The 23,273-nt window shown below is 42.3% G+C and overlaps 1 protein-coding gene across 3 annotated transcripts in view; it reads right to left on the bottom strand.

Moving 5' to 3' along the window:
* Positions 1-264: 264 nt before the first annotated feature.
* The window catches only part of Cdk19 (cyclin dependent kinase 19), a 132,573-nt gene continuing 109,564 nt past the window's right edge, over positions 265-23,273 (bottom strand). For all 3 annotated transcript variants that reach the window (XM_021638749.2, XM_060373571.1, XM_060373572.1), the window contains 8 exons: positions 19,731-19,862; positions 15,165-15,308; positions 14,942-15,011; positions 8,405-8,477; positions 7,768-7,865; positions 7,080-7,158; positions 6,113-6,379; positions 265-4,412 (listed from right to left, as the gene is read on the bottom strand). In XM_021638749.2, coding sequence (XP_021494424.1) covers positions 4,284-4,412; positions 6,113-6,379; positions 7,080-7,158; positions 7,768-7,865; positions 8,405-8,477; positions 14,942-15,011; positions 15,165-15,308; positions 19,731-19,862 — 992 coding nt within the window. In that variant the 3' untranslated portion in view covers positions 265-4,283. The remainder of the gene's footprint in view (positions 4,413-6,112; positions 6,380-7,079; positions 7,159-7,767; positions 7,866-8,404; positions 8,478-14,941; positions 15,012-15,164; positions 15,309-19,730; positions 19,863-23,273) is intronic.

Raw genomic sequence — 23,273 nt, 5'->3', positions numbered from 1 at the left:
AAGCGGCACTCCTTCGGGGCCTCTGCATCGGTTCCTGCTTCCAGACTCCTGTCCCGACTTTTGTGGATGATGGACTACAAGCTGCAAGATGAGAAGAACCTTTTCCTCCCCGAGCTGCTCTGGCGTATTGCATCACGGAAACAGACAGACCTCTGTAGAGTACTAGTCTACATATGCACTATTACGCCTATGAGCATGAGCATAACAAATGCTTTTTTAGATTAAAAAAATGCGTTTCTACTACTAAAATAATCCACACAGAAACAAAGTCAATTAAACTTTATTTCAACCAAGAATATAAAATAAATGTGATGTAACTTATCGTAGCTGGAACAGTCACTTTGAGAAGGACGGCTGGATAACTCCAGAGCGGAAGCACCCAGTTCTGAAGAGGCCGCACACCCTGTATCCCCCAAGGGGACTACTGAGGGCAGCCAGCTTGGAGTACACACATCACAGCAGAGCAAGGAGAGCCATGGCAATATCTACGATCATACAGAGGGTGCGTGCAGAAAATGACCAAAAAAGATTAAGACAGGTACACTTCACAAATAGGAATTATCAGAAATACAAACTAGTTTAGAAAGGACATACTGTATAACATATATAAAAAGTACTTTCAATTGTTATTAAAAAGGACATCTCAGTCCTGGCTTTGTATAATGCTTTTAGTGTCTACCCAGACAAAGCTTTAAAAAAATTAAATAGTATTAATTTACTCACTATGTAGGTGATAACAGTGCATTAGGCATTTCCCGTATAACACATACACATCACTCCCTACTGGAAACAACTTGGAAGAGCAAGTATCCCCTTGGGTACCACGCACTTCTGAGAGTCCTCAAACACTGACCTTTGGGGTTATGATATTCGTAACTATTCTTGATTATTATGGGGACCTAAATGGCTACATTTTTTATATAAAATTATTACTTGTTCTTGACTCCTTCGAGCCTCCATTAAGCCCAATGGCCATCCACGGTCTGTCTCTTAGGGAGCAGCACTGAGCTGAAGATGCGGCTCTCCTGCGATTCTTCCACAGTGTAGAGCCGCTGCTACATCTTAATGCAAAAGCAAAGCAAGCTGCAAGTCTTACTCTCCAATCCCTTTTCCCTTTAGCAAAGAAGAGCATCACTTCAGAGGCACAGAGAACAACCAGGAATGAGGCAATGAGCATGTATGCATGTGATATCATTTCTTCCCGTCTTACAGGTATGTTACAGAGTGAAAGAATGCAGATGTCACAATTCTAAGTCCTAAAGTTTCAAAAGCACATATATAAAAATAGACATGTCCCTTGATTTCTGCATCTCACTTCATGGTTTACTTCATCACAAAGATTGCTTCAGCCTCAAATTGCCAACACAGCCCCAAAGCTACCTTACCTTAAGCTAGCCTGTCCCCAAACTCCTGAATCCTTTTTCCCAAACGCCTGTCCACAAAGCTACCTCTAAATCAGAAACCTTTCTACTCAATCCTTCACCACCTCCCCAGACTGAGAGGTTCCCATAAGTTGGAGGATGCCTCCCTGTGGTCCTAGGAGACAAAATAGTATCTAACAAATATTCAGAAAGGAATGCAACCACAAAGGTAAATCCTACCCTTAAGAAGCTTCACAGGCCCTGCTAGAGGTCCCCCTCCACGGACTATGGCCTTAATGTACACGAAAGGCTTTGCTTCCTCCACAGAGAAAGAAAATGATGAACAAAAATTATTTATAAGAGTACTGGGCGCAGGTATGCATCACCAACCCTGAGGCAAGAAGAGAAAATCAAGGGCCAGAGCCAGTGCAGTGATGTGGAGCCCAGTTGTCTATATAGTGGAGTTTTCTGGCTTTGACCTGGAAAACACTATACTGGAAGCAAATGACAAAGTGCCCTGTTTGTGTCAGTTTTACCAGGACAGTCTTATGAATACACTGCCAGAACTGTGTATCCAGTTTGTGTACAAAGAGCTGGTGTGTGTGTGTGTGTGTGTGTGTGTGTGTGTGTGTGTACAGACTAGGGGCTAATGTCTTTTATTAAAGGTGAGCTCACTTGAGGGCAAGAACAGAGCATCCATTTTCATTGTGATTTTCTACAACCACTTAGTAGAATATGCCCTGTCCACAAGGGCCACCTAATTGCTGTTAAAGGCTGCTGTGAACTTTTCAAAGATGCATAGATGCCTTTTTTGTGACAGCTAATCACTGGCTTTCTCCTCAGGCGGTCAGACACACACCTGCTTCCCCTAACACTGTTTACTCTAAGATTCAGAAGCACAGTTATCCAAGTGGGTTCAGAAGTAAACAAAAGGACCTTCATATCACGTGACACTTAGAAGTCAATCACATGGCACAAACAACCCACATGAGCTTACTGTCACTGGATTGGCTGTAACAAGGAACATGTCCTATTCTTTGTTTTTCTATCCAGCAGAGCCCTGGGCCTGTGGGAAGGGAGCAGTGGCCATGGACAGAGAGGCCCAGGGCCCAGGACAGAACTTTATATAGGTAGCTACATTATGCAGGAGGCTGATTCTTATTTTAAAAAAATATAAGGGATAAAAAACAAATCCACGTAGACAATCAGAAATCCCTCCCAATGAAGCATGTCATGTGTCAACGACTTCATTTTCAGTCTTGGTATGCGTGTTACTATACAGCCTTTATTACTATTTATAAGCATTATTATGCTGAAATCAGTATGGTCCTGGCTGGCTACAGTATCACACCAATAGTGCAAAATGTATACTGGCTTCTAAAATCTTATTTTACTTGTATATGGACCCCAGAGTATCATAACCAGGTAGATAAGTTCACAAGAATAGTTTTTAAAAACGCATATAGTTTGCATATACAATTGGCTATTTTTTCTAGCTCAAGAAACATTGAAAACAAGGCTGGTGCTGTTCACAGCATCAGAACAGAACTGTTCTTGCTCCCTGCACTACGATGGGAGCTCTAAGCCTTTAACATTTCCTCTTGATTCTGGAGGTGAGGGGTTCCTTAAAAGTAGCTAAAAAAGAACTCCCCTCATTCGTAGATCATGGAAATGCAGGTACTCACCTCATCTACTTTACACTATCTGCCCATAGTTTTAGGCACAATTGTAAGTTTTTCCTAGGGGCAAAAGAAAGCATTCAGTGCAATAAAAAAGATTCTTGACAGCGTTAAGTCTCAGTTACAATAGCAAAATTATGCATACACAATACATATTTTGAACATGAATAAAACCTAAAATTTTAACATGCTTTAAAAATAGTCACTCTATGCCTAATGTAAATACAAATGGAAAACACTGCAGATGAGTTAACAGGCTTGAGTATCCTTGATTATGAAAGAAAGTTACTCATGCTGACCAGATGTGGAGAGACTAAAGAACCAGCAGCTCCTTTAGAGAAGCTGATGCCTCTGACGAGCTACAGAAGAGCTTTTCCTTCCGGGGAAGAAGTGTCCTTTGATCAGCATGACTCCTTTGTGAAGTCCTAGTGCAGTTAAACAGTCTCTTCAGATTTCCCAGGTGGGTCCCAAAGGACCGTATCCCATCAAAGCTCTTGAAACCCCTTTTAAAGTAGACTTACCTACACGAAGTTAAAATTATGATTTTTAATTACTGAATATTATTCAGAATATGATGATTCTGGGAACTGAGTTCCACATGAATGATTCTATGACAACCACCGAGGACTTCAGTTCTTCCTAGCACAGCAAGGAGCTGTTTTTGGTTGTGGGTACCCTCTGACCCACACTTGTCTTTTACTAGACCTTCCCTGAAAGAGATAAATAAAAACATAATAGTAAAGTACTTTGGGACAGTAACAGTTTCTTTTTAAGACTTCCAAGAGCAAACCAATTAGTCTGTGAAGACTGTGTAGTGCTTTAAAGGTGCATTTAACTTGTGTTGCTAAATCAGTTCATGAAGTATAAAACTATACACCACTGGAACCCTGTTCCTAAAACACTGAATCCTACGAAAGATAAGCTATAATGATTGCTACAGCGTGAGAAAGGTGCACCAGAAACTCCTCCAGAGACTGCTGAAGGATGCAGAAGTGCTGGGGTAGATCAGACGCTTCATCAGGAAAGTCACAGAGAAATTCATGCGGGGAAGAGGGCTGGGACCACTTCACAAGAGTCTTCCTTAAGTCAGCGAAGAAGAGAGCTGAGTCCTTCAAAACACCTAGCATGCAAAGGTTTCCTCTCAAGCATCTGCGCTTTGCACAGTAGCACAGTCTTCGTTCTGGGGTGCTTTGCAGCGCAGACAGCGCCCTCCTGGAGTCTGGGCCAGGCAGAGGGCAGTGGGTCAGTACCGGTGCGCCTGGTGAGATGGGTGGTACTGTGAACTCTGCTGAGACGAGGCATAGCCCAGTGTGCTCTGCGACTGAGAGGAGCCCTGAACGCCGCTTTGGTAATTCAGGCGAGAACTGGAGTGCTAAACAAAACAAACAAACAAACAAAACAGGAGAAAGGTGATTACTCTATAGAGTGGGGCTCAAGATGCCAATCACAGTAGAACAGAGACATTAGCTACTCTCATCACGAGGCTCCTGCTCAGGTCCTCAGCAGTCGCTATGCCCTGCTTGTCTGATATTGCAGCCTGCTCACACTGTATCTGCCCTAGTTGGCACTGAATTTGCCTGGGTAGCGGGGAGGGTGAGCTATACTGGTAAAGAAAAGAAAGGCAGAAGGGAAATTTCTGAGGTATAATTTAACCTTTTACATGACTGAGATTTGATAAGAAAACAAGTTGGTAAATGAAAATTAAGATATAACTGCACAGTGTTAACTCCCACTTTCAATAATGAGCTGTGACTAGGAAATCTATCTTTTAGGCAGAGTTTTCAGAAGCAAAAGCTAGGGACATTGGGAGCCCTACCAATAAGCAAACAAGTAAGGCTGACAGGACTTGCTATCTGTGAGGAGATATTATAAACCAAAGGTAATAATCAAAACAAAACATTCTCACTAATCTTTCCCATCTAAAAATTAAATAGAGCAAATTTCCTATACAACGGGCCTCAACAGATCAGGATACAAACAGCTTTCAGCTGAGACTCTGTGCTAAAGCAACTTTTTAGAATGATAACATTTCTTTTTCTCGTTTTTCTTTTTAACATTTTTTTTCAATATGAAAAAAAAAATCTACATCCCTTTCTTGTGTGTGTGTGTTCTGTTCTGTTTTAAAGGCAGAGAGTCTCACTTTGTAGGCCAAGTTGGCCTAGAACTCACTATGTGGGCCAGGCTGGCAGCAGACTCTCACAGATCCATCTGCCTCAGCCTCCTGAGTGTAGAGATTGCAGGTGTGGGCCCTCACACCACGGCCCTCTTTTTGAGGGACTAACCACACTTGCTTATATTGCAACAGCCCAAGACCCCACACATGGAAACTACTAAACAGGCCGTCTCCTCACAGCAAAGTTCAGCATGGTGCTGAATAGATCAAGGCAAAGTAACTCAGACTTGGAATACAAGAAAATAAAATGTCACACTGCCTTTTTGATTTTGAAGAGTGTTTGTGATAAAACAAATCTAAAGGTATTTTATTCTGATAAATCTTAGAATCAGAAGCTGTCTTTAAGTCTTTAGACTTTTCATTAGTTTTCTTAATTAGTGGTACAGCTGTGATTCCCTTTATGTCTTGACACCAAAGTACTATCTGGTGTTAAAACAATTCTAGTAGGGTTTACAGTTGTTTACAGCCTTTATCGTGTCCCATGTCTATGTCGCTACTGCCTGACTATTTCCTCCCAGTGAGAGTAAATCTTTCTCAGGAACTGGCTCTGTTTAAAGTGTTTTTCATTTTCTCCAAGACATTTTGCTTATGTCCATGTCCTTCTCCCACCCAATCTGTAGCCAATATGTATAAAAATTTTAAAGGAGCCTCCTGCCTGTCCTCCTTTCTCTCCTCAGGGTATTACAATAAACATATCACAACACAAAATATTTCAAATTCCATGAATTTTGGCTACAAATCATCCCTTTCATATAATGCTAGAATATATTATAACTATCTAGTTTTTACATAAAATTTTGGAGCTAAGAACTATTTAACTCCAAAAGAATTTGTTAAAAGTCAATTTCCCATTTCATAAAATATATTTGCATCAAAAAGAAGAAAATTTAGGGGCAAACCTGATAATCCGAGGGCATGACAGGCCCGCCTGAGCTCGCACCCGAAGGCCCAATTCGGGGCTTCTTGTTGGGAGGCACCTGATTCAGGCTGGAGTCCTGGCTGTGCTGCAGGCCGGCTCCAACGCCCGCGCCACCGGCCGTTGCTCCCCCAGCAGTCCCGTTGGTTTGGGCACCGCTCTGCTGTGGTGGAGGAGCCTGTGTGGGCGCTGCTGCCTGCTGTGGAGGGGCTGTGGGCTGCTGATGCGGGTTCTGCTGCTGTGGTTGGTTCTTTTAAGGAAAAGAAAAGAAAGGAAGGAAGGAAAGAAGGAAAGAAAGGAAGGAAGAAAAAGGAAAGGAAGAAAGAAAGAAAGAGAGAGGGAAGGAAGGAAGGAAGGAAGGAAGGAAGGAAGGAAGGAAGGAAGGAAGGTAGGTCTTACTGTGGAGCCAGATGAATGGCGACACACCTGGGGTATAAGGCCTGGCCACATGGGGTGAATGAACTACTGGAGATGGTAACTTTTAAAATACATCATTCCCAAAGATTAACATAGTGAGCCCTGAATAGTAACACTCTCTGCAGTTCCCCTACACTGTGCATCTCCAAATTCAACAGATAATTCTGTGGGGGTCATAAGGACATGGGAAATACCGTCACTCTCCCCCAACAGCCAGGACTCTGAAAAACAGAGTGCTGGAAAGTGGCTAATACATTCAAGTAACATAAAGCAAAGAGATGATACCCACAAAAGCACAGCAAGGTGGAGGTGACATCATGCGAACAAAATGAGAAAGAACTGGGAACAGAATGGGTTACTAAGATAAAACAGGAAGTTCAGTTTAAACTTCAAAGTACAAACTTCCACAAAGAGCAAATAAACCTAAGTTAAATAACAGGTGAGGAAAATTACAGAGGTCATCAAAGTATGCCCCCCAAGTGTGTCTTCACTGCTCTTACTCTCTGAAAGCCAGTGCTGCATGAAGCTCATACCTTGTCGCCTTTCTCCTCTGGTTCATCTTCATTAAGGAATTCTCTTTTGGGGTATGGAATCTGGCAGCCAGCGAACACACTGAAAACCATTTAGAAGAAATACATGTCAACACCTAAAATCTTTAACTCCATAACCTTACTTTAAAGTTTTACCTTTCCTTTCTTAACTTACAGCCTATTCTCTACTGGACACCAGCAAACAGCTTCTTTTGCTCACTAAGGAAGGAGCCCTTCCTGCTGGGGGCCACTGTCAGCGCTGAGGTCACCTGCTGCGGGCAGACTCATGTGTAGAGCTCTGCACGACTCCATCAGCACCAAGCTAAACTGACCTTGTTTTTGCTTCCACATGAAAATAAATTTTCCCTCCAGAAGAGAAAAATAAAAAGTATGTCTAATACACAGGAACCTGGAGCACACGATTGGCGAGATAAGGGAGGGGAGGGGAGTCCGCGGGGCGCACCACTCCCGGGTTAACCTCTGCTCGTGCTGCCTGGCAGCTGAGCTGCATCTCTTCTGCTCTGGCTTTCCTCTAGGAAACTGGCATGGGCCTTTCTCTGAGATTTTCTCTGCAGCAGTAGACCTGAGCAAAGCGGAACATGTCAAGCAAGTGAAGTGGCCCCCTGGCTTTCAGCAGCAGCCAACACTTTCAGCTTGAGCAAAGAACATGGAGAAGGCAAGCGGTACGTACTCCAATGTTGGCAGAGGGTCCTCCTGAAAGTAAGGGTCCTGCAGAGCCTGCTCTGAGGTGATTCTCTTGGTTGGATCCATGGTAAGGAGTTTCTGAAGCTAGAGCAACAAATAAGAACTGTGACAACACACGAAAAGGTTGCTGCCAAGTCAACTACTTGACTTCTGCATTGTCTCCTATGACACCAAATACAGCTCTTGCACACATGGACGTGTGTTTAGAGTCAGTGCTTCCATGTGGGTTCCAGGGACTGTGGCTCAGCCCCAGGTTGTCGAGGCTTGGCAGCACATGCCCTGACCCACTGAGTCACCTTGCTGGCCCTCACCTCTCCGTCATATCACCCTGTACTGTTCATTGTACGATTACTACACTATCCACATAGGCATGAAATCACCCTCAAGGCTCCGGAAAGTTCTTTTTTTCCTGATCCGAATCACTTAAGATGTCAAGGGTGATTCCTTAATAGAATAAGATTTAATTTCTCAAGTGTCCAGCACTTTATTTATTTATTTATTTGTTTGTTTGTTTTGTTTGTTTATTGCTTCCTTTCTGAAGGAAGACTAGCTGGGACAATTCCACAGGGACCAGAGTAAGGTGAGCACATGAGCATCAGGTCCAGGCTGGCAGAGGCACCTACCAGGAGGAACACCTTGCTGTCAGGCTTGACCTTGTGTTTCTCCATGTACTTTATGAGGCTGCTGTTGGCATACCTGCAAGGACACAAGCACACGCCGGGAGGACACGAGTTATTCATATTCTGAAAGAACACTTCTAAGGCACGTATCTTTAAGGTGTACGTGCAAACACATTGCTCAGTACTGACACACTGTGAAGAACCAGGGTTGCTAGAAACTACAACCTGCGTGCTGTAGTCACTTTGGATATGCTTACGTATAACCATCAGAGCTGAAAATACATAGACCCTGAAAGCCGGCAACTGTTCTGACACACGCTCATGGCTAAGAGATGGCTTGCTTTGTTTCTGCTTCTGTAGTGCCAGACATCCTAAATCATGCATGTCAGGCAAGTTCTCCACAGCTGAACATCATCGCCCTATCTCCCCCCACACACACTTTTATTTTGAGACAGGTCTTAGTAAGTTGTGCAGGCTGGCCTTGAGCCATCTTCCTGTTTTGGCCTTCTGAGCAGCTAGGACGACAGGCTTGTCACCAGGGTTAGGTTTAGACATGAGTATCTGGACATATGAGAATATTCTTACTAACATTTTTGTAATACAAACAAAACAAAAACCAAACACCAACCCCAAACCTATAAACAAGCAAATATCCACCCACTAGGTAAATCAATTGTTAATATACTCACTGAATAAATGAAATGTCATAAATATGTAAAACTGAATGGGGAAGATAAATGACAACATTTATATAAAGCTCAAAGACATGTTAAACTGAATAAACTCTAGAGATATATCCACATACGATAAAACTGTGGGATCATAAACACAAATCCAGAGTATCCTGCCTTCCCTCTGGGAGGGATGAAACAGAGAGGGAAGTACCCAGAGACGGCAGTACACTTCGAAACATTCTATTCTCAGGCTGAGAGGTGAGCGGAGGGGATTAATTTGTATTCTAAGTATACTACATACTTTACATACATAAAGATATAAACCATTGTTAGTATTTGATAATTTCCCCTTTCTGTCTTTTATTCTTTATTTCTGAAGCAGAATTGGTGCCTTTTAAGAGTGTTTAAATAGGGCAGTGGGGGTGGCACAAGCCTTTAATCACAGCACTGAGGAGACAGAGGCAGGTGGATCTATGAGTTCAAGAAACTGGAATTACAGATGGCTGTGAGCTGTCACGCGAGTGCTGAGAACCTAACTGGGCCTGTGCAAGAGCCACCTCTTTAGACGGGCTTTGCTGTATTGCCCAGGCTGCTCTCAAGTCCATTTCAGCCTCTAGGTTATCTGGGACAACAATGAGAGAACCAGGCCTAACATCCCCCAAAATCACCAGGAAATAGTGACCCTCCCCCCCCAAGTCACCAGGAATTAGGCCATAGGTTACCAATTGGTCATAAAATTCCCTACCCAAGGAACAGCCTGAGGATAACTACAAGAATGGGAAGGTATCTTATCTCAGGGTTGGGTACCTGTGCTGGGCAGCCCACCACCCTTGTAGAAGAACATTTCATAGCACAGAAAATACCTAACATTCCTCAAGTCTATAGATAAGTTGCTTAATGTTACATTAGTTAGCCAATCACTTTGTAATCACTGATTGCCCTTGTTGAATGTCATCCAATCGAGTAACTGCTAAGCTGGGAATTCCCAGTTCTTGCTCCAACAAACCCCAATAAAAACCCTGCTGTGCAGTAGCTGGGGCTCTCCTCTCTGTTCCACTGTGTTGGTGACATTGGTGATGGTGGAGAGACCGAGCTTAAGCCCAAATAAAGCTCTTTGCTCTTGCATATGTGGTCCGGCTCCTGGTGGTCTTTGGGGACCTTAAGATCTGCGCATAACAACAGCACCCACTCAGGGACTACATTTGTAACAAACCTCCAAGAGCACTCACCCTCCCAGAGGGCAGCAGCTGAGGCGTCCGTTCACTGTGCTCTGGACAATGCTGAGCTGTGACTCAGAGAATTCATGAACACGGTAGATACTGGGTTTGGTAATGGGAAGAGCCCTGACACTTTACAGAGAAGTCAAATTTCTCTACCTGTCTTAGGTCTTCTTTTCCTTCTTTTAATGATTTCCTGAGTTAATGCTGGGTGCTAGGTTGTTTCTATCACATGAAAAGCCTGGATTTGTCTTACTGCTGAATTCAACTGTACACACACAATTGTAGCTTGTTTTTTTTTTTTTCTTAGTGTTAAAGTTAAGATTAACTGTTTATTTTCTGAATTATTCTTTTCTAAGGACTAAACAGTTTCCAAATGATAGAGACTTTTAAACTATCTATCAAACTGTGTTTATTTCAAAGTAAATCTAATTATTTCCTTCAAATGCATGCTTCCTCCCTTTTGGATTGCTGAGGACTAAATCCACATGTTTGCAGTGAGCTGTCTGACGCCCTCAGCCTCACCTTCTCTCCAGTGAGCCACCTGGAGTTGACACCTTAGAACAGTCACAAACATCTACAGTCACTCTTAGCAATTCACATGCAGTGGGTTTTTTTTTCTGATAATATAAAGCGAGTTAAAATTCTTTTACTTTTGAAATACTATTTTATCTGAAATAGTAATTTCTAGATTTGTTTTCTGCATACTTTGTTTTGACAAAGGGTTTCATTATGTAGCCCTGGCTGGCTTGGAGCTCCACTCTGTAGACCAGGCTAGCTTAACTCACAGATCAAACTTCTTCAGCCTGGGATCAAAGGTGTGTGCCACCACACCCAGGCTGTTTCTCTTTGTTTGCAGGACCTCACTGTGTGGTAGGCTGGCTTGGGACTCAGTAGTCTCTCCTTCTCCAAGTGCTGAAATTCCCCATGAGCTGCTACTGTGAATGGCTTACCTGAGTAACTTTTATGTGTTAGATTAGACCCACACATATTGCAGAACTCTGAGGGCAATCTGACCTGCTGGGCCATCTTCTGTCAGTCATTACAGGGGCAAGGGTGGGCACTGGGCTGCGCTTTTTCTTTTCCTGAAGACTGAAGCCAGGGCCTTGTATGCGGTAGATTAGCACTCCATTAAACTACAGCCTAGCACTATGTGGTGCATTAGAAGCAGTTAATTCTAAAATTAATGAGTACTGGCAGTTGGAGAGATAGCTCAGCAGTTAAGAGCACTGGTTGCTCTTCCAGAGGACCTGGGTTCAATTTCCAGCACCCTCATGGCAACTCACCACTGTTTATTAACTCCAGTTCCAGGGCTTCTGACACCCTCACACAGACATACATGCAGCAGAACACCAATGAAAATAAAATAAAAATAAATTAAGAAAATAAATGAATAAACATATAGTATATGCCAGGGCACAGGGACGGATACATGCAATGGGTAGAGATGACTCAGACAGTGTTCAAAGATGCGGTATACAGTGAACACCGATGAGAGCAGCACTACAGGAGGCGAGACAAGCACAAAGGGGAACAATCTGGGCCAGAAGGTCAGGGAGCCCAGACCGAAGGACTAAGTGCGAAGAGCAAGCAACAATCAGTATGATGAAAGTGGTGAGAAGAAACGAAGAAAACATGTATGCAAAATTCCAAAGGTCAAAGAGAGCTGAAGGACTGTGAAGCACATAGCATCTGTAATGCTAGGCTACAGAAGGTGAAACATGGAGAGGCCAAGGGATAAGTTGTGGCTTCTGTAGCCAAGGCTTGGCAACTGTTCAAGAACAGAAAGCAATAGAAAATGATAATAAAAGTGGTGCATTCATTTTGCTGTATTTATTAACTTATTTATTGAGACAAAGGTTTTGTTTATGCAGCCCTGGCTAGCCTGGTACTCACTACATCACAGCCCAGGCTGGCCTCAAACTCACTGATCTGTGTCAGCCTCCCAAAGATTGGGCTTTGTCATCATACCTAATTCCTTCAATCTGCTTTTGCCCATGATGGCAGTATGCAATGAGTCAGAATGAAGAAGGGACAAAAACGCCATAGGAGAGCCACTGAAGGATTGTAAGGGAAACCTACTGGTATTCTAACTATGTTGACAAAATTGATGGCTAGAAACAGATTCAAAGCATTTCTAGAAAAAAAGAATTGAGCAGATTTGCTAACCATTTGGAATTCTGTAAGGTAAGGGCAGGTGAAATGCATGAAGAGTGACAGGTGTGTCCCAGGCCTAGGGCTTCAACAATTAAGAGAATATGGAGTCATTTCTTACAACATGAAAGGTGCAAAGGTTTAAGCCTAAGAGGACAAACAGGAGTCTATTTCAGACGGAGATTCCATTGGTGGTTTAATAAGTGAAATTGGGGATACACTTGAGTGAGATACACAGGCTTGACAGGTCTAACCCCAAAAATTGAAATCCAAAGCATTTTTAGAATCTAACCTCCCCCCACAAAAACAAACAAACAAACAAACCTTAAACCTAAAATACTTTTCTAGTCCAAAACTTTAGTACACTTTGAAAAAGATATGTTTTTTTGTGTGTATACATGTTTATGTTTGTGTGTATACGTGTTTGTGTGCCACAACATACATGTGGAGCCAGCATGCTCCACGTTCCTCAGTCAGGTCATCAGGCTTGAGCTCCCAGTGTCTCCACCTCGAGCCACACTCCCTGGCCCAGGTACGAGATTTGTGCGCTGTACAAACTAGGTGCTACAGGCTTCACTGGTGCTAAACCACGGCCATCACGGCTGTGCGGTTTGCCAGGGAAACTGCAGTGACACAGCGGCCAGGCGAAAAGTCTAAGATGCCTGTTACCCTGCATGACAGTGCTGAGAGTGCCTATGGAAGGCTATGTGGAGCAGGGTTCCCTCACGATACCTGCTTTTCTTTCTACGCCCTGTCCTGTATGAGATGGTCCTGGTAAGATGAAGGGGTCCTGTTTCTCATTTGACTGCACTTCCGGATCAGTGACAATACAAGCTCCCAGGGCACTCCTGTGAGAGGCCTCATGATCATTATTTGTTTTTTAGTGTGTTTTAACACCACATACTTGCCATGCTTGCAGAGGCCAATAGACAATGGTCAACTGTCCTGCAGTGCTGAGACCTGAACCTGGGTCCTGTGCAAGAGCTGCGAGTGCTCTTAACTGCCGAGCCATCTCTCCAGTCCCTTCTCTCTCTCTCTCTCTTTCTCTCTCTCTCTCTCTCACACACACACACACACATTTTCTGTGTTTTGGCATTTTGGCTGCATGCACAACTGTGTACCATGATCATGCAGTGCCTATTGGGAGCCTGAAGAAGGTGTAGGATCCCCTGGAACTGGAGTTATGAACAGCTGTGAGCTGCCGGGGAGGTGCTGCGAATGGGAGGGGTTTTCTTTTATGGGATTATCTGAAGCAGGAAGCCCCACCCTAAATGTGGGTAGCACCTCTCTGGGGGCAGCCCAGATAAAGGCATGAAAGAAGAAAACTTTTTTGCCTGCTTGTCCTCACTCTTGTTGGCAAGTCTACCTATCCTGTTGCTGTGATATTTCTTCACCAGTATTAAAGCAACTTCTTTGGAATGCCAATATAAATGGAAGACTGGCAGCTCTCCAGGAATCAAGGCCTTCAGTGCCAGATTGAGACTGCTAAGACAACCAGCCCCATGGGCTGAACAACCTCCAGATTCTAAGCCTCTCCAGTATAAGATGAACATTGCTGGGCTAACTGGACTACATCCTGTAAATCAGCACGCACACATGCATGCACACGCGCGCAGGCATGCACACACTGTCAGTTCTCAGGGAAGCCTGGCTAACAGCTGGCCTTCGCACTTCCCTTCACTTCTATCAACATACATGTCTCCAGCAGTTCGTTTTATCAGATCCTTGGCCACCCTGCCACCCTTCCTAGTTTCTCACTATAGCATGTCAGTCACCAGAGCTTAAAACCACAGCTGTAGTATTGGGCAAAGACCTTTTCTCATATTAAAACTGCAGCTTTTCATTTTATTTTGGTTTTCAAAACAAGGTTTCTCTGTGTAGCTCTGGTTGTCTCTGTAGACCAGGCTGGCCTTGAACTCAGAGATTCGTCTGCCACTGCTTCCCAAGTGCTAGGATTAAAGGTGTGTGCCACCAGGCCTGCCTGACCTCTGTTTTTAAATATCACAGCCCTAAAATTGGGTATATGTTAAAGTCATTTGGAATATATTCTTTAAATTACAGGCACTAACTAACATCTGAGTCTCTGGTTTAAATCTATATACTTCAAAAGAAAAAGGAGTGAATTTTCCTGCACTAGCTACAATCTGTAATTAAAATGTCTGTATATTTGTATCACATAAGACATTTGTGCTGACATTTACTCTTCTGCATGTATTAACAGCGATGACTTCAAGGGTGTTTGTAACGGAAGGGTCTGTGACTATGAAGGGCACTGATGTCTTATAGATGAGGTTCTACACAGAGTTTACACCTTTTGCCTTCTACCATGGGACACCGCAACAGAAAGGGCAGACACCTACCAGCACCTGCACCCTCAGCAACCCCACCTCCATTAATGTAAGAAATTAATTTCTGTTGTTCATGAACAACTCAGTCTCAGAGTTTTGGTTGTGTTTCCCAGCATCCATGGACCAAGAGAATCTGGAATTACTTACGTTGTTCTTCGAAAGTCTTTCTGAAGTGTTGGGTACTCTGGCATTTTTCTAATATCTTCCCAGTCTTTATCTTTAAAAAAAAAAGTTTTTAAAATTGAAAATATCTTATTAAAAGTCTCCTTTTTTTTTTTTAGTTTAAAAATAAAAACTTTATGCATGCTTTTATAGAGGACCACTTTTGAAATATAACTCAAAATAGTTATTTAGAAATGGCAAAAATTACCTGCAGGAAACCCCATGACACTAAATATTCGATCTAGTTGATCATGATGGAAAGGATTGCTTGTTTTTATGTCCTCCTGACGACAGTGGAAAATTGGTTCTGAAGTCAACAGTTCAGCAAATATGCAGCCTATTGCCCATATATCTATGAAAAGAAAAACAACTGTTTATACAAACACATTCTTTTCCTTAGTTATAATTCCCTGATAAAACCCCAAAATACATACAAAATACACTTAAGTAGAACAATATGTAAAGTCTAATAAGCATATTAAGGAAGCACACAGTAGCTGGTATGTAGTTCAGTTTGCCTGGAATGCACAAGGTCTTAGGCTCAATCCAGTACCACAAAACCACAGGCTACGGTGTCACACATCTGTAATCTCAGCCCTTGAGAAGTGGAAGTACCACAAGTTCTAGGTCACCCTCAACTATATCAAAAATTCAAAACCAGCCTGAGACACAAGTGATTCTCCCCTTAAATAAATAAAAATAAGACTTACATAGAGCCAGCAAGATGGCTAACAGCACCGGCCATGCAAGTCTAGTTTGATCTCAGGATCTCACACAAAGATATAAGAAGAGAAGCCAAACAATGGATTCTTTCTTGGTGGCAGTTTGAAAGAACTCATTTTATAGCCAAGGCTGGCCTCAAACTCTTACGAATTTTCTGCTTCAGCATTCCAACTGCTGGTATCCCAGGCTTGTGCTACCATACTTGACACAATAAATTTCTTTCCAAATGTCAGCACTAATTTAATCACCGAAGCATTTATTCAATCATCTAACAGGCCATATGATACTCGGATCTGACTGGATGAAACAATATTATCATCAGCAAGCATAAGAATTTCTTTAATCTTAAGTCTACAGAGAGAGCAGAAGGACTGTGGAAAACTCAACTTCTGCCTGCAAAACTACAAAAGTCCATTTCTCTAAAATTCCAAGTCTAGAAGTTCATAAACTAAGTGAGTATCTACAAGTGCTGCAGGATACCAGTGAGACACATTCTAGCTTGACATAGTCCCTTAGCTGTTGCCTCACCACTACTGAAGCCTTCAGGACTGAGCATGTATGTAGCTGGTATGTATGTATGGAGCTGGTATGTAGGGGCTACAGTTGCGGCTCACTGGCTGGATACTGTCTGGCTGCAGAAGACCCCAGGCTTGATCCCACCAGCACTAAAGTAATGGATTACTTAAATGAAAGTTTTACTACTTAAAGTTACTAATGTGTGTCTGTACTTAGGCTTTTTATATTGAAGACATAACTTATATTTCAGGACTTTATATACCTACAATGTTTTATATGCATAAGTCAATTAACTTCTGAGATATTATTCACATTTGTCCATTTTGATAAATGGTATTTAGTAAGTATAAGTAGATAATATTGTTAGTAATATGGCATAATGTAGAAAAGAATTAAGTTTACCACAAGGCCAAATACAACATATCCTGAAGATAAACTACATAAGCAAATAGTTTAATTATATGTATTACCTAGAATAAGTGTCAGTATCCCTCTTTTAAAACAAACTGCCCAACAGAAAGCCATGTTGTAATGTCTCTCTTCTCTGAGCATTCAGATACTTCTCTTTGCAGATATCTGCCTTCTGGATAGCGGGAAACAGCCTTCAGTAACCACTGTCCACCACACCACCATCTACAGGCTAGAAAACATAATCTAATCTTCTTTAATGATACAGCCAAGGTCATCATCGTGACCAGCCATCAGCACCATGCAGTAATATTCTGTCTACTTTTTAAATTCTTTCCTATCCTCCACACCATGCTGTCTGACACTCATCAGTTTTCTTCCTCCTTGCTGCTTTTAATACACTCAGTGACTATACTGCTACTCTAAGTTGCTAGTCATGTTAATTCTTGAGTGGTTCTTTATTCAGAGGACAGAAAGCAAAATCTAGACTTCCTTATAAACCTCGGAAAAGCAAGCAGTGTTAAACTGTTAAACTGTTTCCTGCCAACACTATCTTATAATTTTATATTCCCATCTAGCTCTTTCATCATTTATACCTGTTTCTGACATGAACCAGGTATGGAGAAGAGTGAGAATGAGTGACAACTATGTGTGTGTTATGAATATATTTTAAACCCAAAGATATCTGATTTGGAAGTTATTCTTTATCCTATCTTAATAATCTGCATCACTTCCAATGTGAATGGATAATTAGGGCCTGACTCAAATTGGCTCTGATGATTTCGTTTTGGAGATGAGCTATGGTCTGGCTGCGTAGCACAGGCTGGCCTTGAGCTCACTCACAACCTTGCATCCGCATCTTCCAAGTACTAGCATTACAGGTATAAGCACCTACTAAGTAATTACGTTTTTACCTCACATGCTAAATCTCACTAACTGAGCAAATAAGTTGCAAGCTGGTTAACATTCAAATCAGTTCTCCTTAGAAGGAAAAATAGTTGATTTTTAATTCATGGCCAATTACATTTATTAAAAACAATCCAACAAATCAATAACCACAACAAGAACTCCACCACATCTATTTTCCTACAACTGTGCTTCTCAAAAATTGCTCTCCAGTGTGTAAGGCGCATAGCGCATTGCCAGGAAAGTATGTGAAAAGCTGGGGTCACTGTGGACTTACTGTATGTGTAACACCAACTTGGGTGAGTGTGGTGGTTTGAATAAAAGTAACCGCCATAGGCTCACATTTGGACACCTGGTCCCCAGTTGGTGAAACTATTTGGAAAGGATCAGGAGGTGCGGCCTTGTTGGAGGAGGTGTGTCACTGGCTGGGGTTTTTGAAGTTTCAAATGCCCACCCCACCCCCTGTTAGTTCTCCCAGCCTTGTGGGTCAAGAAGTAAACCTCAGCTAATGCTACAGCACCCTATCTTCCCGCCTGATAAAAGGCTCCCCACACCCTGACCGCCATGGACTCTAATCCTCTGGAACTGTGAGCCCAAAATTAAATTTCTCATTTTTCTAAGTTGCTTTGGTCACGGTATTTTTTTTACAGTAATTAAAAAGTAACTATTACACGGTAGAAAACAATCTTAGCAGAAAAAAAAAAACAACTTTTGGCTAAATATTCCTTTTCTTAATGAGAACTCTCCCTTTTTTACTGTACTGATTGTAGGTGAGGGCCAGAACATATGGATTGCTACTGACTCTACACCCTCCACCAGGCATGCTCAGTCTCTGAGTTGCAAGAATACCAGGATAGCTATCAGTGTGACCCTATGCACTGATGGGTGACAAGATCACGTAACGCACTGCAATGCCACCCTCCCTATGCCCTGAGTTATATACCATCTTGTCTGTTTTAAGATTCTATTACTTCCCAAGTAACCCTCCCACACACACTCTCAGACTTCTCCCCTTATCTTCTGCTGCTTTCTGAGTTATCTGAAAGACTGCTCCCAATAGTTGGTAGGAAAAGACCTGGATAACAAGAAAGCAATCCCATTCGATTGGAATACAAAAGGGTGCTGGTTTTTAGCTCTCAGTCCTGGAGCCACTCCAGGCACTCCACTGATAGCATGGCTTTCACAGCCTCTGATCTGACTGGACACGAGCTAATGTCACACTCACATTCCTCAAACACACTTGTCCCAACAATTCTGAGACCACTAGGCTTCTGCAAACATTTAGTAATATTTACGAATATTTTACACTATTTCAGCACTATGCTATAGTCTTGAGTATTTCTGGTATCTGGATTTTGAAGAAATCAGACTTTCTGATAAATAAGGCACTGTGATTTTTACCCATGAAGTAACTAGGAAGCTAACTGCATCTTCCTAAACACAGAAAGCACACTCACAGTGCTTTGAGTGTACAGCATGTTTAGAAGCTTGTTAAACACATACAGGATTGTGTTTCCTGTATTTTGAGTAACAGTATACTCTTAGCGCCTCTGTTAAACAGAGCGCAACAACAGCCAATGTGATCAGAGCTCTACTCGCAGCAGGAGACAGAAGCTTTAAAGAAAAGGGATGAGCAGGGAAGTCCCTACAATCAAGACGCCCAGACCTTCTTTAGGCCACGGTTTACTCTCTCCTTGCCTTCTCTTTTTCTTCATGGTATAGAAATCACCAGAGTCGAGGAAGATTCTCACCTGTCAGCCCTTACAAATAGCTGAGGCTTCTCAGCAGTCAGGCAGTAAAATCTTGGAAGTGTCTGTTATAAAGAAGACCATTAAATTCTAACAAACATGTTTATAATCGTTCTTCTTTCTCTCCCTCTTTTTCCTTCTTGGTAGTCTGGCAAGTTGCTGAGCAAAGTGATCCCACCTACTGTATTTTCCTGCCTGAATGGACAAATTGCCATTCTGCAGACCTAAGCAGCAAGAGCTGGAACATTGCACCATGTCTTGGTTAGGACACTTGGAGATGAGCTTTTCTCCAGCATGACACTCCTGGCCTGATTCTCTTTTTGTGAAGACAGTTCTAACTCTTTCTGATTCCTCATATCAACAGCTATGTGAGCATAAGGGAAGAAGCGCATGTTCTTTCCATATACACTGTCTTTATTATGAACTAGTTCACATTTATGAGGGTTCAGCTTGTCAACCATCTCAGCACTTACCGATGGCCTTTGTGTAATGCCTGGCACCAAGTAAAAGTTCTGGAGCCCGATACCAAAATGTCACAACTACTGGATCCAAATCTGCGAGTGGCTTTAGAGGAGAATTGAATAGTCTGGCAAAACCCATGTCAGCTGAAAAATAAAATAAATATATATAACTCAATTTGACATGCTATAGAGCCATGCAGAAGTTAACCTTTCAAAGATGGATGTTTCCTCTGAAACGGCACACTGGTTAGGAACTGTTTTGTTTATCTATACTAAGATGGAGGTTACTATGCTGTCTGCTTTACTGACCAAGAAACTAAAGCTTAAAAGTACTGGCTTCTGAGAGCAGAAGAGGTAAGTTCAGAGTCAGAAGCAGGACCTGAGCCTAAGCGTCAGATCGCTGGCTTTCAGGTGCAGTGAAGAGTCTAAACAGTCTTGTTTCGAGACTGTGCACCTAACCATCTGTAACTGACTACACATCACTTAGTTCAGGATGAACAGCACCAGCTGCTGCAAACTGGGAGGGCTGAATTACAAACGTGTCTCTGTCCAACTCTGTGTCCAGTGACAGCATAATGGAGGCATAAATTGGCTACAGGGGAACAATCAGAGCATGTAAAACAGAAATATTACATTGGGACCTGACCCCTAGAAAGTTGATTGTAACAGCCATCATACACAATCCCAAGAACACACATAAAACATAAAAGGCAATTGCTATAAAACATAGGAGGTAATTGCTACAAGACATATCATGGATAATTGCTACAGTAATTCACTTAACAAAGATATAAACAAAAGCTAACTAACTTAAGCATTAGGGGTACATAAAACTGGCATCTGTCACTATAAGGTTCTAGAGATCTATCTTATTTCATAAATCAGTATTTTGTATCTGTAAGACACTTTACAATTTACAAATGGCATTTATACACATCGTACAACCTCAGTCAGAGAACACCAGATTAGTACTTGGCTTCTCACTTCCGAGGTGGAACACCCAAAGCCAAAGCATAATTAAAGTACTTGTTCACAAGAATACTATGCCATCCTTACTCAAAGAAGTTTTTTTTAATTTAGTAGCCATATTCTGTGTGTGTGTGTGTGTTTTGAGACAGGGTTTCTCTGTTTAACAGCGCTGGCTGTCCTAGAACTTGCTTTATAGATCAGGCTGGCCTCAAACTCAGAGATCGCCTGCCTCTGCCTCCCAAGTGCTGGGATCAAAGGTGTGTGGCACCATGCCTTACTAATAGCTATATTCTTATATGTGCATGTGTATGTGTGTGTGTGTTTGTGTGTGTGTGTGTGTATCAGGAAGTTCCTTTAACCAGAAAGAAAACCACTCAAAATAGCTTCAGGAAGTCTACCAGATTTGCTAGACCTCTCCCGCCCAAGGGTAAACCATAAGAAGCTGCTCAGAGTCATTCTCAGGCAGGCCAAGGAGTAGAACACACTGAGACCAGATCAGCTGTTTGGAAGAAGAGACAAGCTCAACTGCCTGGAAGAGGTTTAGTCCAACTGAGTCATTTGAAAAGGACTCTCTCTATTCTACTGAGCAGCCTGTAGGCTGCACAGCTGCTCCAGGTTCCCAGCTTCTGTGAGGTGTCTCCTATGCTGAGGTAGGCTTTGGTGATGCAGCTGTCTCTGATGCTCCTGTAAGCTACTCTTCACCTATCACAAAGTTGGTCTCTGATGGTATCCATACTTTGCTGTCATGAGCTCCCTATCTGGTGTGAATAGGTACAGAGTTTCCTCCAAAACAGTTTAATCACATAAACTTACCACCTTGTTTTTTGAGACAGGGTCTCTCTGTAAGCTCAACACTTATACACTGTGAGGCTAGCTGGCCAACAAGCTCCAGAATCCCCGTTTCCAACCCTGCACCCACAGCTCTGGGGTAACAGACTAACTAATGTGGGTGCTGGGGATCTAAACTCGGGTCTTTCATACTTGTGTGTTAGGCACTTCAATTAAGGCAGCACCCAGGCCTTTAGTAGCTAGATCCTTAAGCACTGATTGACATCCAATGAATTATATACACGGTAATTACAATATATACATGGCAATTACAAACCACAAAGGCAGAGTCACAAGAATGATAAATCTCTATAATTTAAAATATACAATATACACAGTACATTTTGAATGTGTAAGGGACCCAAATGTACTATAAAAAGTACAAATGCAAGTAACTATAATGGATCATTTAATCTGAGACTATGTATGCTGTAATATGCATTAAAGTATAATTGAGTATATTGTTTCTTTAGAGTTTGAATAATTTATAATGCAGCTTCACAAGGCTGCTTTTTTAAAAAAAAAAAAAAAAAAAAAAGCTAACCAAGAAAATCTGCACTGATGCCTAGTCTTTCAAAACTAAATTGTTCTAGTGCAAACAAAAGTCAGTGATTTTACCAGTGCTGTGCCTATTTCACAACATGATACAATGAGCACTAGTTTATATAAGGATATTTGTTAATTGCTGCTGTTGGTAACGTATGAAGGTGGAAATGCATGATGGAATGCTGGTTTGCCCACTGAAAACACATTATATTGAAAACACATTATATTAAAGGCAAAAGTTAATGTTTCTCTTCTTGTTCTCTTCCTCTTAATTAAATTTTAAAAAATTAATTAAGTAATTTCTTTCGTTTTGGAGACAGGGCCTTACCATGTCACTCTGTTTGGCCTCTGCCTCCCAAGAGCTGGGACTAAAAGCATGTGCTACCATGGCTGGCTCCATCTCTTAACTTTGTTTAATTCACTGTCAAATGAAGCCCAGGCCAGAAGAAAATAAGTACACTTCCATTCTACTGAATGAACTTTACAGAAGCTTTTCCAAATAATTGCTAATTTAGACAAAGTTAACTAACCTCAACATGGGTTTGACTGTTTTCTAAAATAAGGAAGTGTTCAATGACATGGATGGGTGTGGGTATTAAGCAGGCAACATGAGATGTCATGCAAGGTCCAGCACCAAAGCCTAACACCCAGCAGTGCACAGGACAGAAATGCACAGAGCACACACATCACAGGAATCAGTTCTGCTAGTTCCTAAGAAGAGCTAAGCCCACAATGGGAGGGTCCACACCTCCGTCAGGGTACCACCCGGAAGGAGGCTGTAAACACAGTGGAATTAGACCAAGTGAAAATGGAGCGTGAGCTGGGCTTTGCAGGTTAAGTCTTCTGAGATGGGGAGGGACAGAAAGGATGTTAGACAAGCGCTGCTAAGTATTTTGGGTTTCTTGAGATATTCTTACTCTTCACAAAGGCTGGCCTGGAGCTCACTATGTAGCCCAAGACAATCCAATCCCCTCCTCTCAACTTCTCAAGTGTGAGCTGCAGGCATGAGCCACACCGAAGGGTCTTTGATGTCGCTGAGGGGTTGGGGTGGGATGCACCGTCTTTCCATTCAATGTGCTGTTCTTTTGAGCCCAGGCGTCTGTAGATTTTTTCTTTTCCTACACTAGGAACTGAACCCAGAGTCTTACACACGCTATGCAAGCATCCTTCTATGACCTGTGCCCCAGACCCCATGTTACTATCTTTACACAG

The sequence above is a fragment of the Meriones unguiculatus genome, chromosome 20 (assembly GCF_030254825.1).
Source record: "Meriones unguiculatus strain TT.TT164.6M chromosome 20, Bangor_MerUng_6.1, whole genome shotgun sequence".
Taxonomy (NCBI): domain Eukaryota; kingdom Metazoa; phylum Chordata; class Mammalia; order Rodentia; family Muridae; genus Meriones; species Meriones unguiculatus.
The sequence above is the reverse complement of the archived record's forward strand: the minus strand, read 5'-3'. Positions and strand labels throughout refer to the sequence as shown.